Here is a 15,855-nt window from a genome sequence, read left to right as displayed (position 1 = left end):
CCACAATTTGTAAGTTATGTCTGAATGAGGGAAAGGTATTAAATGAATGGGTGGCTGATAGGAATAACCCACAATGTGGAAATGAAAAGTGATAAGAGAAACTACAGTACTGTACAAGAGTTATAAGGCACAAATGTTACTCAATATATTAAGGATGGTACACAGTAAAATTTTTATTAAAATAAAGAGATTTTGCGATGGGGGACCTGGTATGCGAATAAACTGTATTTGGGATACATGACCTATGTGAGAACTAATAGAGACAATAAAGAAGTTATTTATGTGTGATGTAAACGATAGTTTATCGAGAACAGTTAGAATTTTTATGATGGGAGGGAAGTGTGATAGTTTATGTAGACAGGTGAGATTGTGTCCTGAGACAGGGATGTGTCGTCTCTGCGGCTGTTACATATCCTTATGTTTGGAATAAAACGAGAGGTTGCAGATAGGACAGTTGATATACAAACAATTCTGTGAGATAAAAAGGAGAGTTGTGAATTGATTGTTGCTTGTAGATGATACTGCTAAGAGGGGACAAGGAAAATGCAGATTGGTAGTCTAACAATGTGTGCTAAAGGAAAAAGTTGAGTTTATTCATGAAATCTGGGTCAACACTGGGGATAGTGAGGCCATTCAGTTCCAAGGTGTAACTGGAGGTAAACTCTGCAGTTGTATTAAGAAATAAAAGTTTAATAAAGCTTGGGTTGGATTTTATTGCATATTTGCATTTTGGCCATGAGGCCCATCTCTTGGGCCTGAGAGATCATTCTAAAACAGTATTCAACATTAAAAAATCCATCAGTTGCAGTATAAAAAAAGAAATTAAGAAGTTGGACAGTAAAATATAAATAAATGGGAGCCGGAAGACTTGTAGTAGAGTGGTAAAATGCGAGTACAGTTAAGGCCCAATAGGATACTCAAGTGAACAACAAGGTAAAAGAATGGAATCAGGAACCGAGTTGAAGTAGAAGCCCAAAGGTGGGTGCAGAAATTAGGAAAAACAGATATATAACTGGAAAGTCTACATCTGTTTGATATAAGCTGGTAAACCACTTCACCCTTATTAAATTGGGGATAGCCGAATTCTAACTTTACGTATTATTTAATCTTGTAAAACAGGATATCATTCCTCTCCAGTTTTACTGGAATACTAGTCACAGAGTTAAATGCTATCAACACCTAGTCCCCTTTAATACATCACAAAGTTCTTGGGCTATCATAAGAATTTGCAGCCTAAAACCAGGGATGTTGTTTCTCCTGTCTATATAACACAGATTCAGATGTCCCCAATGAGTTAGCATGACACAAATCTATCTTATTGTACCCAATATCATGGTCAGACTTTACACTGATTATCAGTATTAGGCCAAATAACGATAACATCAACAAGAATATGGTAGGGATAGTATGAGATTGTACCAGGTCGCCATGGAACCAATATGAGAGGTCACCCAGAGTCCTGGGATGATCAACACTCAGTTAAGCACTCACTGATCAGATTGAATGAGGGAAAGATGTACATATTCAGATAATCCTGAGGGTGTTGGAAGTTTCCTTCTAAGTTGAATCAACGGTCTGGACCAGGGTAGTAAAATACTATGAGCTTCCGGTTTAAATTAGTACTTAACTGATTATCAGCAGCATTTTCCTAAAGCTGAAACATCCTTTCTATAACAAGAGTATAGGAACCACACTGTCCCAATTACTAAATCCCGGTAACTTTCTGCAACATTCCTTGTGCCTAGAATGCACAACTGGGGTAAAACCCAAAGTAACATTATGAAGTTGAAGGTAAAAACATTATGGAAGAAAGGAAGTTTAAACGGAGGTAAAGTTGAAGGATATCAAACAAGTACAGCTAGGAGCCAAATAAAACACTGCAAAGATCCTTATATAATGCCTACAGTGCACCTCATCCCCCCTAGGGGTTAGCACAGTTAAGGGTTGAAAGGATGCAGCAAAGACTTGAGTAATGCCTACAGTGTCTACCTTGAGGTGTACTGACTGCTCCACCTCTTACATGAAGGAAATGTACGAGATAAGAAATTTTTCTGCAATACTTTAGTTGAATGTAAATTTTCTACATGCACGCAAAATGTTGATTATATTATTTTCATGATTTCCAATAGTTTACCATTCATTGTAACTACACCTGAGCGTGGCACACCTAAATACGCTTAGTTTTAAATTATCATTTATATAACAATGGTTTCCTTTCATTTTTTTATGTATTTGTTTAACCATTCTAGTAGTGATTTTACCATACTGAATGTAAAATACTTATTCAATGACTTGTACATCAATCCTATAGACTCTTGCAAACAAAATTTCCTAAATCTAAGTAATTTGTATTTATGCTCACTCCAGATATCATGAAGTCTATTGTATTTGATTTTGTTACAATTTGTAATTTCTGTATCCATGATATTGCATACATACTGTAATTATAAACAACGCAGTATATGGTAGCATTCAGGCTGGTTATAGGAATAAGGATAGAAAAACAGCTAAATGGATACGTCAAAAAACTAAAGTAATGGATATCCTTGAAACCATTAGCAAGCTCAAATGGAACTGGGCGGGGCACATTGCCAGGATGACAGACAACAGATGGACATCACGAACAACCTTCTTGACACCCCGAGGATACACAAGAAACCGAGGAAGACAAAAAACCCACTGGTGAGATGACTTAGACCAACATAAGCAACAGTGGCACAGAATAGCTTGGGATAGAAGTCTGTGGAGGAACCTGGGGAAGGCATACATCCAACAAAGGACTTTTGAAGGCTGAAATGATGATGATGATGATGATGATAGGAATAAGGAGCATATACAGTAATACAATTAGTACCAGATGAGCATTAGAGGATAAATTGACTGATATTGAACTTTAAACCAAAATAGAGTATTCATGACGTGGAGAAAAAAAAAAAAAAAAATTGATTCATAATAATCAAGGATACAGCAAATTCTCCACCCAAGAAGTGCCGGGCTTCTTTTTCTTAATTAGTTCCACTGTCAACAGATAGGGTTACTGAAGGTCCCAAATTTTCAACTGAAATAAAGGGCAATCTCACTCCTATTATCTTTGATAAATACTGTACCTGTAATAGTCTTTTCTCAAGTCTCCCCAAAGCTAAGCTCAATTGACGACAGCTAGTTAGACCAAGGTCATGTGGTTACCAACAAAGGCCATTATGCACACATAAAAGGCCAGTGACCTCTCAAAAGGGCCTCCAAGACCAAAAAACAATAGCCCACCATAGTGCCTTGTGTGCTCGGAATTGACTGTGCTCATACAATCACCAGACCTTATCATTGGAACAAATAGAAAGTGATCTAAACCTCTTTCTGAATATCTGGACAACTTCTTTTGATCAAATGAAGTTGAACTTGGGGAACAGCTGTGGGAATAACAACAGATAAAAGAGGTATCAGTTGAATTCTTCTTTGGTGTCTATCCACCAAAACCAATCTCCAACACCTGAGATCTGTGTAACAGTCATATCACACAAGCTCAAAGTCCTCAACGTATGTTGACTCTTCAGTTTGTGCTTTTGAAGATGCATGAACAGAGGAAGGCGACTTGAAAGGAGCCAGGGGTTCAAAATAGGCTCTTGGACTAACAAGTCAACTCTTAATTGCAGCATGCGCCAGTATATGTGAAAAGTCCCATCGCCAGCTTCCAAAAATGAGATTACATTATGCCTGAAAGGACCAATTATGATTGGCTTTCTTTTGGGACATTTTCTTCATCCTAGGGAACAAGGAAGGACTAAAAGAGGTGGACTGAGTTAAAAATAAATGTACCTGCACTTTAGTATACTCCCTGATAGACTCCTCTCCTCTCCAGCTAAACTGCAATAAGACGTTGAGGACAGGGAAAGAAAGTCACAGTAGAGTACTTCAAGAGTGGAATAAGTTAGAAGGGCAAATAAATGCACGTGCGCTACCAAAAAATAAACAACTAACTGGTGACCCCTTTAACCTTGGCCCATAGGAAGATTTACACACAATAAGGGATCCCAGGAGTACCTAGAGGACTTCTATCATATAAGGTACAAAATGTTCATCACACTCCTAAACAGTACACTCATGCATAGGACTTACATGTGAAGACTGCATTTGCACTTTGACTACAATATATAGTGCACATAAACTGTTTTTCTTAATGCATTGGGCAGTAACTAGACTTATCAACTGATTTAGAACCTTTTTAACAAGTTTCAGCAATCACTTCTAGTTCACTAACAATAGCCATAAATAAAAGACAGTGGTTTAAACTTAGATAAACAAATGGAATTTACTAGTGAAGTACTCTTTAAATAAAGAACTTGAGCCTTTGTTATATAATTCTACTATATCCTATTGCCACAATTCCTTAAAACTTCTCATATGTAAATTTTTCCCCTATTGAGTAGGGAAGCTATAAACTTAAAAATTTCCTAACAACATGGCACCAACATGAGACAAATTCAACTGACTAAGTTAAATCACTGAGAAGATACAAATTATAAATAGCAATATTTATTAGATCAAGTAACAACAGATTTGTTTCCATTAGATGCATGGAACTAATTTCACATGAGTAACGCTGCTATTTTCTACATTTCCAGCATATTTGAAAATTATTACAGTATTTACCACTATGCCACCAAAGCTCTTGAGATCTTCATAGGGAAAATAAAAAAAGAATAAAAAAAGTAACCTTTTATTCCTCACTTGTTCAATTTTGATGGGGACACATTCCTATAAAAGTAGCACAAAGTGAGAATCTAATACTTTATGAAAATCCAACCACAACCAAGCATTTTTTCACTTTAGGCCCCCAAAGCAGTTTTCAGACATACTGACACTCTGGCAGTGTTGTAACAAATGTCCCATGTGAGCCTTATCCACAAAGTCATCATGTCTGAAAAGAACTTTGGGGGCTGCTTGTTTAGCTGTTTGAACAGAGGTAGGACTATAAATATGGGATACATCTAATGCCGACACACTTACACAGATGCATATGAATGGTGTTATAAAAATCTCAAATCTAACCACAATTAACAAATTTTCACCATCACAGATAACAAAAATGAGGAATGATGACTCTTCGTTCAACTCCTTCGGATTACGCATAACCTGACTTTGACACTGTCTTGCACTGTTCCGACGACTGTCCAGCACTGCCTGACAGACATCACACAAGTCTGGACTTGGAAGCTGAGTATCTTCAGGAGTTACCTCTGAAGGCTTACTTAGAACTAGCGATACGTTTGGTCTTTCGTTGTTGTGGTGACTGACGTGGTGTCTTCTCTGCAAGAAACAAAAAACATTATATTGCATAAGTAAAATAAATAATATGCTTTTTAGGATATAAGGTTTAATAAAAACAGCTCTCTCTTTTAGATATAATAAAACTCTTGGAATTCAAGATAACTCTGTTCTATGCACTCATTATTTTCCAAGTTAATAGCAATTCAATGTTTTAATGCTGAACAGTCTGACATCTCTCTCTTAAGTTTATACATAACAGATCTATTTCAATGTTGTTACTATCTTAGAATATCTTATACTTTCCATTCATTACTTCTCCTTTATAGTTTCTTTCCTTATTAACTTTCCTCACAGGGTAATTTTCCCCGTTGGAACCCTAGGGTTTGTAGCACCCTGCTTTAATAACCAGGATTGTAGTTAGCTAGAAATAATAATAATGTATTTACATTATCTAAATCCTCAGTAACTGTAAAGATAAATACTTACTGAGGTCATCCAGGACCTCCTTGGGAAGCCAGTCATAGTCGACTCCATCCTTTTTGTTGGTACCCATCTCCATGAGAGGCTTCTTGCTTGCCTTCTTGCGGCCAAATGAGGAGAGAAAGTGATGACCAGCAACAAGCAACAAAACACCAAAGGCCAACATGAAAACATAGAGGAAGAAGGTTTCTCCATCCATACCCTCATCAATCTCAACAATACTGACAGTCTGGTTGAATACTGGTTCTACAAAGACATTGCCATCCTGAAATAAGAAATGTAGAATTAATTATTACTTAAAGTTATCTTATAATTCTGTATATTTCCCCACATTGAAAAAATTATATAAATACAATATGAAATCAAATATTGTGGAAACACTATACTGTATTATAAACTTACAGCATCGTGATAGGCCAGATTAATGGTCAATCCCAAAGGACGTCCAGCAAAAGCTTCAGCTGGGAAGAAACTGTACATAACGGTAGCTTCCTGACGAGGCTTCACAGCCCTATTGTAAGGGATGGCGGTGAAATTCTGGATGTAAAACGAGAAGTCCATGGGATAACGGAAGGAGGCATCAATGGCATCCAAGACGAAGTCTTTGTCTCCATTGTTGGTGAAGCCAACAAGGAACTCGACGAGCTTTCCTGCGGGTAGCTCTGAAAGAGAACAAGGAGCATTTGTAGTTTGTTGGGACAGAGTGAAAACCAAAACTTTACAAACAGACAAAAACATTGTAATACAGTAAAACTTTACCAAAACATCACCTAACCAAATGTTCCCCTCCTAATCTAACCTAACCTAAATTAACCAACCCAACCCAACCTAACCTATGAGCTATATCATTACATGTTTACTCACAGGGGGCCTAATCCCCCCGGGACACCCCTTACATATTTACTCACAGGGGGCCTAATACCCCCGGAACACCCCTTAGACTGCCCTACTCTTATATTACCCTGTCCCAACGAACTACATTCACCCCGAGAACAATCCTACCATCTATTTCACCTCCATATTGATTATAAACGATTTTCAATCGAACATAAGAGTACATCGGATACCAAAGCATCTTCCACACGTATGAGTGTTGTATTCAGTCATTTGTTTTAAAACATTGTAACTCCTTTAATTAGCTTATCCTCTCCCTCTCTCTCCCCCTACTTGTAAAGAATTACTGTACCACCTGACCGTAAATAATTTGTATAGCATTTACAGCACCAATTTTATGCAAAAAATATAGGATTTTGTCTATTAAAAAAATTCACCTTCTAAAAATTTTCCAATTACATAAAGTATTGAGCTTTCAATCACGGTAGTTATTTGGTGAAAAGGTAGACTAGAATAAAAATATCTATACTCTCTCATTCCTTCATAAAGAAATGTCAAGTCACTAGTTGAACAAAAATTATGATTTTGCAAGCCACCTGTAAACAATTTTTTAAAAAATACAGCAGCTTAAAACCTTAACAGTATAGTGTGTATTTTTTTTATTTATTATTAATCAGTGATGATAAAAAAAAACCTCATGAAATAACAGTGCAATTTGTACCTGCTCCAGTGCCAGTGGGTTTGGTGAAGAGGATGATAGTATCAGCATCTGGTGACCCTTTTGCTTCTTCCTCTTCCTCCTCCTCCTCTTCACCTTCCGTCGTTTCAACTTCAACTCCAGTCCCGTCGGCAACATTCACTTCGTCGTCATCTTCAATAATGTCATCTTCCTCACTTTCGACTTCATCTTCTTGGGCATATGCTACTATATTACCTGTAAATAAAATAGAAAAATCAACAATTGCTTTTACATACCTGTAGAGAAAAATCAAAAGTGGTTAAAGCTACGTTATAAGATTAGAACACCAATCTATAAAGGAATGGAAATGTTATACAGTATTAAATATATATTTGAACACCAAAAATGGATATGAAAATATGAAGCAATAACAACATTTAAATTTTGATCCTCTACTGTAACAGAGTCCATAATCTGAACCAAGACAGTCAAAACTGCCAGATGTTCTACTAAAAATGTCACAGTCATATTACCAAGACGTACCACATATCTTTCAACCAATTTCATATTTCAAAAGCCAATATTATTACATTTACACAAGTTGTAACATTTGTAAAATGTTAAAGCCTTCCCACCAAAAAATTACAAACAGGTGGCAGATAATTATCAGGAAAAGACAAAAATTGACATAAAGATAATTTGCAGTACAGGTAAACTAATTTGAGGTCTCGATAAAGTCATCCACATAAAAGAAAAATGAAGTGACCTACAGTTCAAAATTAAAAGCTTTACTTTCACTGATGCTGGAATAAACTACTTATAGAAACCCATTTATTTTGAATTAATAGAATGCTAAAAGCCATTAAATGTATTTCTGAGTCTTTAACAAGTATGTGGGGTAATGAATTCAGTTCATACTTGACATTGCTTTACTGTAACAGTCTTTACCGCAACCCTAGAGCCCCTATTGCACCTTAGCTCTGAATAGCCTTCTTATACAGCACCAGGCCCTAAGGCTTAAAACTAAAACTATAATCTATTCTAAACTTCCAGTACATGCAGTAAATAAACAGAACTTTGTAAAAACTATATGCTATACTCTCTAAGCAACTGACAAGGAGTTAGAACTACAGAATCTTTTCTTGTGTGAATAGTGAACAGATAATATAAGGGGTACCATCTTGTAATCAAGCATGTCATTCATTGCCAACTATTGTACTGCATATGGCTTGATGGTTACTAATGCTGGACTAAATGGTTTTTGGACATTGATATCTTGCTATAGATTGAGAAGAGTGGAAACGGACGGTACGATGATCTAAACCCCTCTTCCAATAAAAGGAAGGCAATTTCCTATCTGGAGGCACTAGAAAATTCTCTTTTGTGACACTAGCAAAGTGACAATTAGGAATAAATTGCAATAAAAATGGCTTCTTATTGTACCTAAGTGAAGAAAGGTGGGAACGATGAAATTCATCTCTAGGTCATATAGGACAGGCCATTCTAAATTTATTTTAGTGAAGATGCACCTGTACATTTCATCTAATTCACAGCAAACTAAGGTCATGTTAAATCTTCCGAGTGATGCCAGAGGTGAAGCCCTTGTCAGATAGGTGGTGTTCAACATTAGCTCAGGGTACATCGCTGTAATTCCAGTTTATACAGTCCCGTGTCCAACTATTCCTCTAATGTTGTGGTACCAGAGATTGAATTTTATTCATTCCAAAAGGCCATTTAAACATCAATCATAAAGCATTTCCAAGCAAAGTTTACATTAGTTACATTCATAAAATCATATAAAAAAAGATAAAATTAATAAAAAATTTCTAACATTTTTCCGTTTACAGACAATTGATGGCCTAGCCGAAACAGCTTATGTGAACACCAGGTAGCATTCTTTACAAAGTGTTATTCTTCGCTCGCCATCGAATTTTCATGGTTCGAGCATGTTTAGTAAATTAAAAAAATTTCTACCTATGGCATTTTTATCCCTATACCTTTACTTTTTTCAGTTTTACTATTATGTATTTATTTTATTCCTTCCTGAAATTTTCCCAAGACAGATGTGTAAGAGATGAATTTGACTCAATGGGATGAAAAATCAACCCCCTTTTAACCGTTTTACCCCCAGGCTATTTGGAACTTTCCAACCCTTAACCCCCAGGGGTTATTTTTTTTTTCAAGCACATTTTGCAGTATATTTTTTTAAAATTGCTCTAACAGCCTTAAATTTTGTCAGAGAGAGGTCAGGTTGGTCTCATTCTCTTGGAAAATGCCTGAAGTTTCTCAAAAAATTATCAAATATGCCAACAAAATTTAAATAGCAGTTTTTTGCAAGGACGTACCGGTACGTCCATGGGGGTAAAGGGATGAGTTTATTTTAAACGTACCAGTACGTCCTTTGGGGGTAAAACGGTTAATAAAATAACTAATGATCACCCAGGTTGCCCATTATGCCCTACACAATTTAAGAGAGCTTGAAATCTGCTTTGGGTTATGGCAATGTCCCTGACTGGTGATCGCCAGACTGGGGTTCGAGTCCCGCAAAAAACTTTTTCTATTTCCTTTGGTCGCTGCGACCTCACCATCCTTGTGAGCTTAGGATGGGATGTTTAGGAGAGCCTATAGGTCTATATGCTGAGTCATCATCAGCCATTGCCTGGCTCTTCTTGGTCCTAGCTTGGGTGGAGAAAGGGCTTGGACACTGATCATATGTGTATGATCAGTCTCTAAAGCATTGTCCTGCTTGATAGGGCAATGTCAATGTTCCTTGCCTCTGCCATTAATAAGTAGCCTTTAAAACTTAAGGCTTTAAATCTGGCTCCACTTCACACGAAAACCTTTGGGAGACACCAAGGCCCTCTCTTATATACAGATATTTATAAATGATGTCCACCTAGTTACACTATTCCTTTTGAATTAAAAAAAGAGAAAAATATAAACATAGAGGTCATTTCGAATTAAATGTCTTTGCAACCATAAGACAAACAGCTCAATCGGCATCAAGTTCTCTGACATTATAACAACAAAGAATACTGTATATAAAATCAAGATTTTGTACTCTAGTCGCTGTTTTATGCATTTGATGACCTTTTTAAAAAAGTTTCATGTCAAAGAAATTGTTAGCCTATAGTTAGTTAACAAAGAAATTCAACAGTTGAGAGTTAATTAGCCAGACAGTTTTATAGGGGTATTACTAACACTAAAGCACTATGCATGTAGTGAATACAACACCATAAACACATGATATTGTGCAAACAAAAGAAACTTTGAGTGTATGATCTCACTGATATACAGAAGTAACAATGACATATTTGGCATATAGTGCATATAATTGATAGAATTGTGTATAAGGCTATGCCTACAAGAAGGATCGGTAATAGTATAGAACACCACGCTCTCCATTTACTCCAATATAATGTAATCCTGCAGTTCTCACCTTCTTGCACAGTAATTAGGTGGTTATTTAAATTCTGGGAAAGCAATAATTAGCAAGATATGTTGAAGAGGGGAGAAGGGGTTATAAAAAGAAAATAGTCAACCAAACAGATCGTTATGCCAGCGTACATAAACAGAAGTTCGTGATGCCAGCGTACATTTGATATACTGTATATTCAAAATATACTTAATCAAGAATTGTGATTACTGTACTCAAAAGTGTCACTATTTGTAAATTGCATATTTTAAGGACACTTTTGAGTAATTAATCCATTTTTAATTAAGTCTATTTTGAATATACAGTAAATCAAATGTACGCTGGCATCACGAACTTCTGTTTATGTACGCTGGCATCACGAATTCTGTTTGGTTGACGATGTTGACATATTAGTTCCAAGTCGTTTAGTGAGGAAACCGAGCTATTTTCTTTTTATAACCCCTTCTCTCCTCTTCAACATATCTTGCTAATTATTGCTTTCCCAGAATTTAAATAACCCCCTAATTACTGTGCAAGAAGGTGAGAACTGCAGGATTCCATTATATTGGAGTAAATGGAGAGCGTGGTGTTCTATACTATTACCGAAGGATCATGCAAATACACTTATATAAAAGATAAACACTATATCAAACCTATAAGCAGAACACCCGATATCATGCAAATATAATACAGTGATAGCAGCCTCATTTGTAAGCTATGATTTGCTCGTTATCGTAATAAAAATCAGTGGGTCACTTATCATAATCTAAAAGCTCTGGATTTGCGCTAAACGTCCTCATCAAATATGGTCGAAACACCTTAAAATATACTATATTCCAGTCAAATGGTATAATTGAATAAACTTTTTTTCCGTCAGTCACCACCATAAAAAACCAGCCAACCTAATAGTCACCATAATGAAAACTGAGTAATAGTAATGATTTACCGTCAAAACACTATACCTTTTGTTTGTAAGGACTTCTAGACGCATAGAAAATGCGGCCTCACATCACAGTTTCTATGGAGTCGTTTATGACAAGTGTTTACCGTATTACAAATACCTCTTTACTTTTGAGCTAATGATTTACAGTACAGTACAGTACTTGTTTTTGCTCCGATGTAGCTCGCTTCGCTCGTGATTAAACATTATCTCATAGCTCTTAGGTACTAGGAAAGAAAACATTTAACTAAGCATGTTAGCCCTTATATACATAGAATTTGATTACTGTACATCAATTATTATAGCCGAGAGACTGACGGTTACGAGATAAATGTACTAGCAATGATTTATTGAAAAATGCTAGTTAAAACAGTTAGGGTAAAATTGTTAAAATGTAAAACCTAAAACCCAACCTAATATAATGTTCATACTTATCTTGGGAGCGTGGGAGAGCTGCAATCCTTTTCTCTTTTATTGAACACTGTATCTATAACCGATGTGGTTCAGAAATGCAGTCGAGAGAAAATCAAAGCTACATATTAGGAAAATGCACCAATCAGTAAAATTATAGTTACAGATGGAAATCATTTTGGACAGAAAATTTTTTTCCTGTGTTCTTTCACTAAATTTGACCTTCATTTCAACAGTAAATAAACCGAAAACCCGAATACCGTCTATGCACGGGGATATTCGAAATCACACGGCCAACAAAAGTAGGCCTACAAGCGCACGGAAACGAAGGGTTACTTCGGGTGGTTTGTTTGACACTGGCTTTATCTACCGAAACATCTTAACTAGATGTTGGCTTTATCTACCGAAACATCTTAACTAGATGTTGGCTTTATCTACCGAAACATCTTAACTAGATGTTGGCTTTATCTACCGAAACATCTTAACCCTTTCACCCCCAAAGGACGTACCGGTACGTTCTTGCAAAACACTGTTAATTACATATTTTTGATAATTTTATGAGAAACTTCAGGCATTTTCCAAAAGAATGAGACCAACCTGACCTCTCTAGGACAAAAATTAAGCTTTTTAGAGCATTTTTAAAAAATTATATAGCAAAATGTGCTCGAAATTTAACCTTATGGTGGGGGTAAAAGGGTTAACTAGATGTTGGCTTTATCTACCGAAACATCTTAACTAGATGTTGGCTAACCTAACCTTTGGTTGTATTTATAACAAATTAGTATTTGGCATAATTTCAAGCAATGTCCAAACGAAACTACAATCTTAACAAGGGGTTAAGAATGTAGATTGTTGGGACTAGCGAAAACATAAGTCCGAACATCAATAAATGTTCAAGCTTGCGCCACCAGCTGATAGGAGAACTGAGCACCGCCCAACGGGTTTTACTATAGTCAGGCAGGAAGCAATGCTTGGGGGAAATTTTACGATCGAGTAACTTGGCCGTGGCATCAGCGAACGACGCATCACAACGGCCTTTCCCCTACCTAACAATTTATGATAATTATCATAGCAGTATTAAATGTCACTATAAATGACATGTCCCAACTAACTACAAACTAAACAGAGGGGTAAAAATGTATATTGATGGGACAGCATTAAATTGTAAAAACGAACGATTCTTACCATGGGACGAAACGGGCTATCTATCTGGAAAGTTTTGTAACCACGCAGGCGCTACCCGTGACTTGCGTTCAGACCGGTGTGACGGTCTGAACGATCCCCCGGTCTCAGAAATCTCCTTGACATTGTATAATGGTTCTTTTCTGCCATTAGCTCGCTTCGCTCACATGAAAATAAAACATCAAGCTCATATGTACTGGCAAGCGGTAATGTTGAGCTGCGCACGCTAACATTACAGGAAAATAAAACATCAACCTCGTATGCACTGGCAAACGGTAATGTTCGCGCATGCGCAGATTATCAAGAATTCTGAGACCGGGAGATCGTTCAGACCATCACACCGGGCTAAACTTAGATATTATTGCCGTGGTAAAGGTAAAATATATTATTTTAAATGATAAAAGAACTTCCTATTATGGTATATCGGATCATAGTCAAGAACATCTTCCCCATAAGGAAAAACGAATGCGCCAGTCCCTACAAACTACATTCTACCCAAACCCACCAATCAATGATCTAAGCAGTGTGAACAAAGTACCGGTAAATATTATACAAATAGCCTATCATACCTGTCACTTGAACAGTGAACACTGCTTCTACTTATGTCATTTGGGGTACATGTTATGGTAGAGGATTTCAATTCTAGAAATTGACCATAATTAATGTTTTTAGCTAGATATGGAGTGAATTATGGTCATATTTTAAAGCCTACCTATGGATTCAGTCTCCGGGTAAATAATATATATATATAGAGAGAGAGAGAGAGAGAGAGAGAGAGAGAGAGAGAGAGAGAGAGAGAGAGAGAGAGAGAGAGAGAGAGAACTATATGACCATCCAGGTGGTCTTACCGGTAGGCCATGCATGGAAATATGGCCTATAATTTTCTTAATGTAGACTTTAGCTTACAGCTAAGACGACTCTAATACACGCGTATGATTAAAAAAAAAAAGAAAAAATAGGAATAAGACACAGGTAAGGACTTAAGCTAACGTGTGTTGACTTAAGTTCATCCCAAGTCTAGATAAGGCTACCATTAATAAGTTCATGCACTAACTTTTTTTGTAGTTTCTTACCTTCGTTGGTGATGGTGATGACGGCAGGTAAAACTAACAATAATAAGAACAGCAACTTCTTGAGTAGAGAAAACATGTTGACTTAGTAAAGTCCTACTATTTCTTGGACGACCGTAAAGACTTTCTCTCAACTACAAACACGGCAAGCCGTCTGCTGATGTACAGAACCCGGGAATTGTGGGTAACGTTGCGTAGCCAGTTACTCATTTATATTTTTAAGCTTTCCTCGTTATTTATAACATTATACAATATTAATTGATATAAATAATCAAACTAATTTAATTTTATTTCATATTATAAATACTAATGTAATTATATTAGCCAGGTAATGGATTAAATAAATTTAAGTAAATTTCGTCACATGATGTTTACTCCAAGTGACGTGCCGGTTCTTTTGGACACGAAGACCAGAAATGAAACGGCCGTGGAAGTATAGCTGACAACAAAAATTAGAAAGTTTGTTATTCATTCTATAATTATATAGGCTAATAATTGAGTTTTAGAGACAAAATAAGATTAATTATATATCTAGATATCCATGTATTTATATTACTTTCAAAATATTTACATTCAACTACATTAAGTTAGCATCTTAATAAACGATTGGTTGGCAATCCTGTTGTACGTTGACGTTTCATATTCCTCCGGCCCACGCAAGTAACTAATGTTTTGCTGGGCCCGTTCCGTTTTGAAGTTGTAGTCACGTGACCAACAGTCTCGCCAACAATAACTACACTGAACAGTGACACTGTCTATTGTAAGAAAACAAAAATAAATAAAAAATCATAGCTAAATGGGAATTTCACTCATGCTTCTCATAACTGTGTGAATTTTAAATATGTATAACGGGAAAATTTACTCAAAGTAAATAAGCTTATCAACCTCTATAACGGTTTACACGATATGATTTGGTTAATATAAGTACGATAAAGAAAAAAATACCAATGCATAATATAACATAAGATCAGTTTTGTTTCATTAATAAACAAAAGACCCAAGCCACGTCTTTACGATTATTTTAAGTTTTATTATTTTGTTAATATACAGATAACTTTACCATGGAGTAATTTTGTATACAATTAATAATAATAACAACAATTAAATCATTCTCCATTTAGCCTTAAAATGTACAGAACAGATTTTTTAAGTATTTTGCGTAATAAATTATAAGTCCTGATTTTCTTTTACATAAATAACGTATTTTTTCCTGACATATATATATATATATATATATATATATATATATATATATATATATATATATATATATATATATATATATATATATATATATATATATATATATATATATATAACACGCTGCCTACGTTCAGATATGATTTTACAAAAAAAGAAAAAAAATCAGTTTTGACAAAGTCGGGAGGGAGTTATCCGAACTGAAGAAAAAAAAAACGTTAGTTATTTAACCATTTTAATGGAATAGTATGGCAATTTTGGGATTTCTAACTGCACAAGATAAAGAAATTACACTAACTACATATAGCCCTAAGCTTATTTGATGAAAGAATTATAGGTAAATGATAAAAAACCACATTCAGTGTTTAGTAATAGAAGT

General features: G+C 35.7%; 1 protein-coding gene across 1 annotated transcript; it reads right to left on the bottom strand.

Moving 5' to 3' along the window:
- Positions 1–4,698: 4,698 nt before the first annotated feature.
- Positions 4,699–14,445, bottom strand: l(1)G0320 (signal sequence receptor subunit 1 l(1)G0320). Its single transcript, XM_068370666.1, has 5 exons — positions 14,280–14,445; positions 7,301–7,513; positions 6,148–6,407; positions 5,752–6,010; positions 4,699–5,304 (listed from the first exon to the last, which is right to left on the bottom strand). Exons 1-5 carry the CDS (start codon positions 14,353–14,355, stop codon positions 5,243–5,245), a joined length of 870 nt encoding a protein of 289 aa, XP_068226767.1. The 5' UTR covers positions 14,356–14,445; the 3' UTR covers positions 4,699–5,242.
- Between the last annotated feature and the right edge of the window lie 1,410 nt (positions 14,446–15,855).

The sequence above is a fragment of the Palaemon carinicauda genome, chromosome 3 (genome assembly GCF_036898095.1).
Source record: "Palaemon carinicauda isolate YSFRI2023 chromosome 3, ASM3689809v2, whole genome shotgun sequence".
NCBI classification, from domain to species: Eukaryota; Metazoa; Arthropoda; class Malacostraca; order Decapoda; family Palaemonidae; genus Palaemon; species Palaemon carinicauda.
The sequence above is the reverse complement of the archived record's forward strand: the minus strand, read 5'-3'. Positions and strand labels throughout refer to the sequence as shown.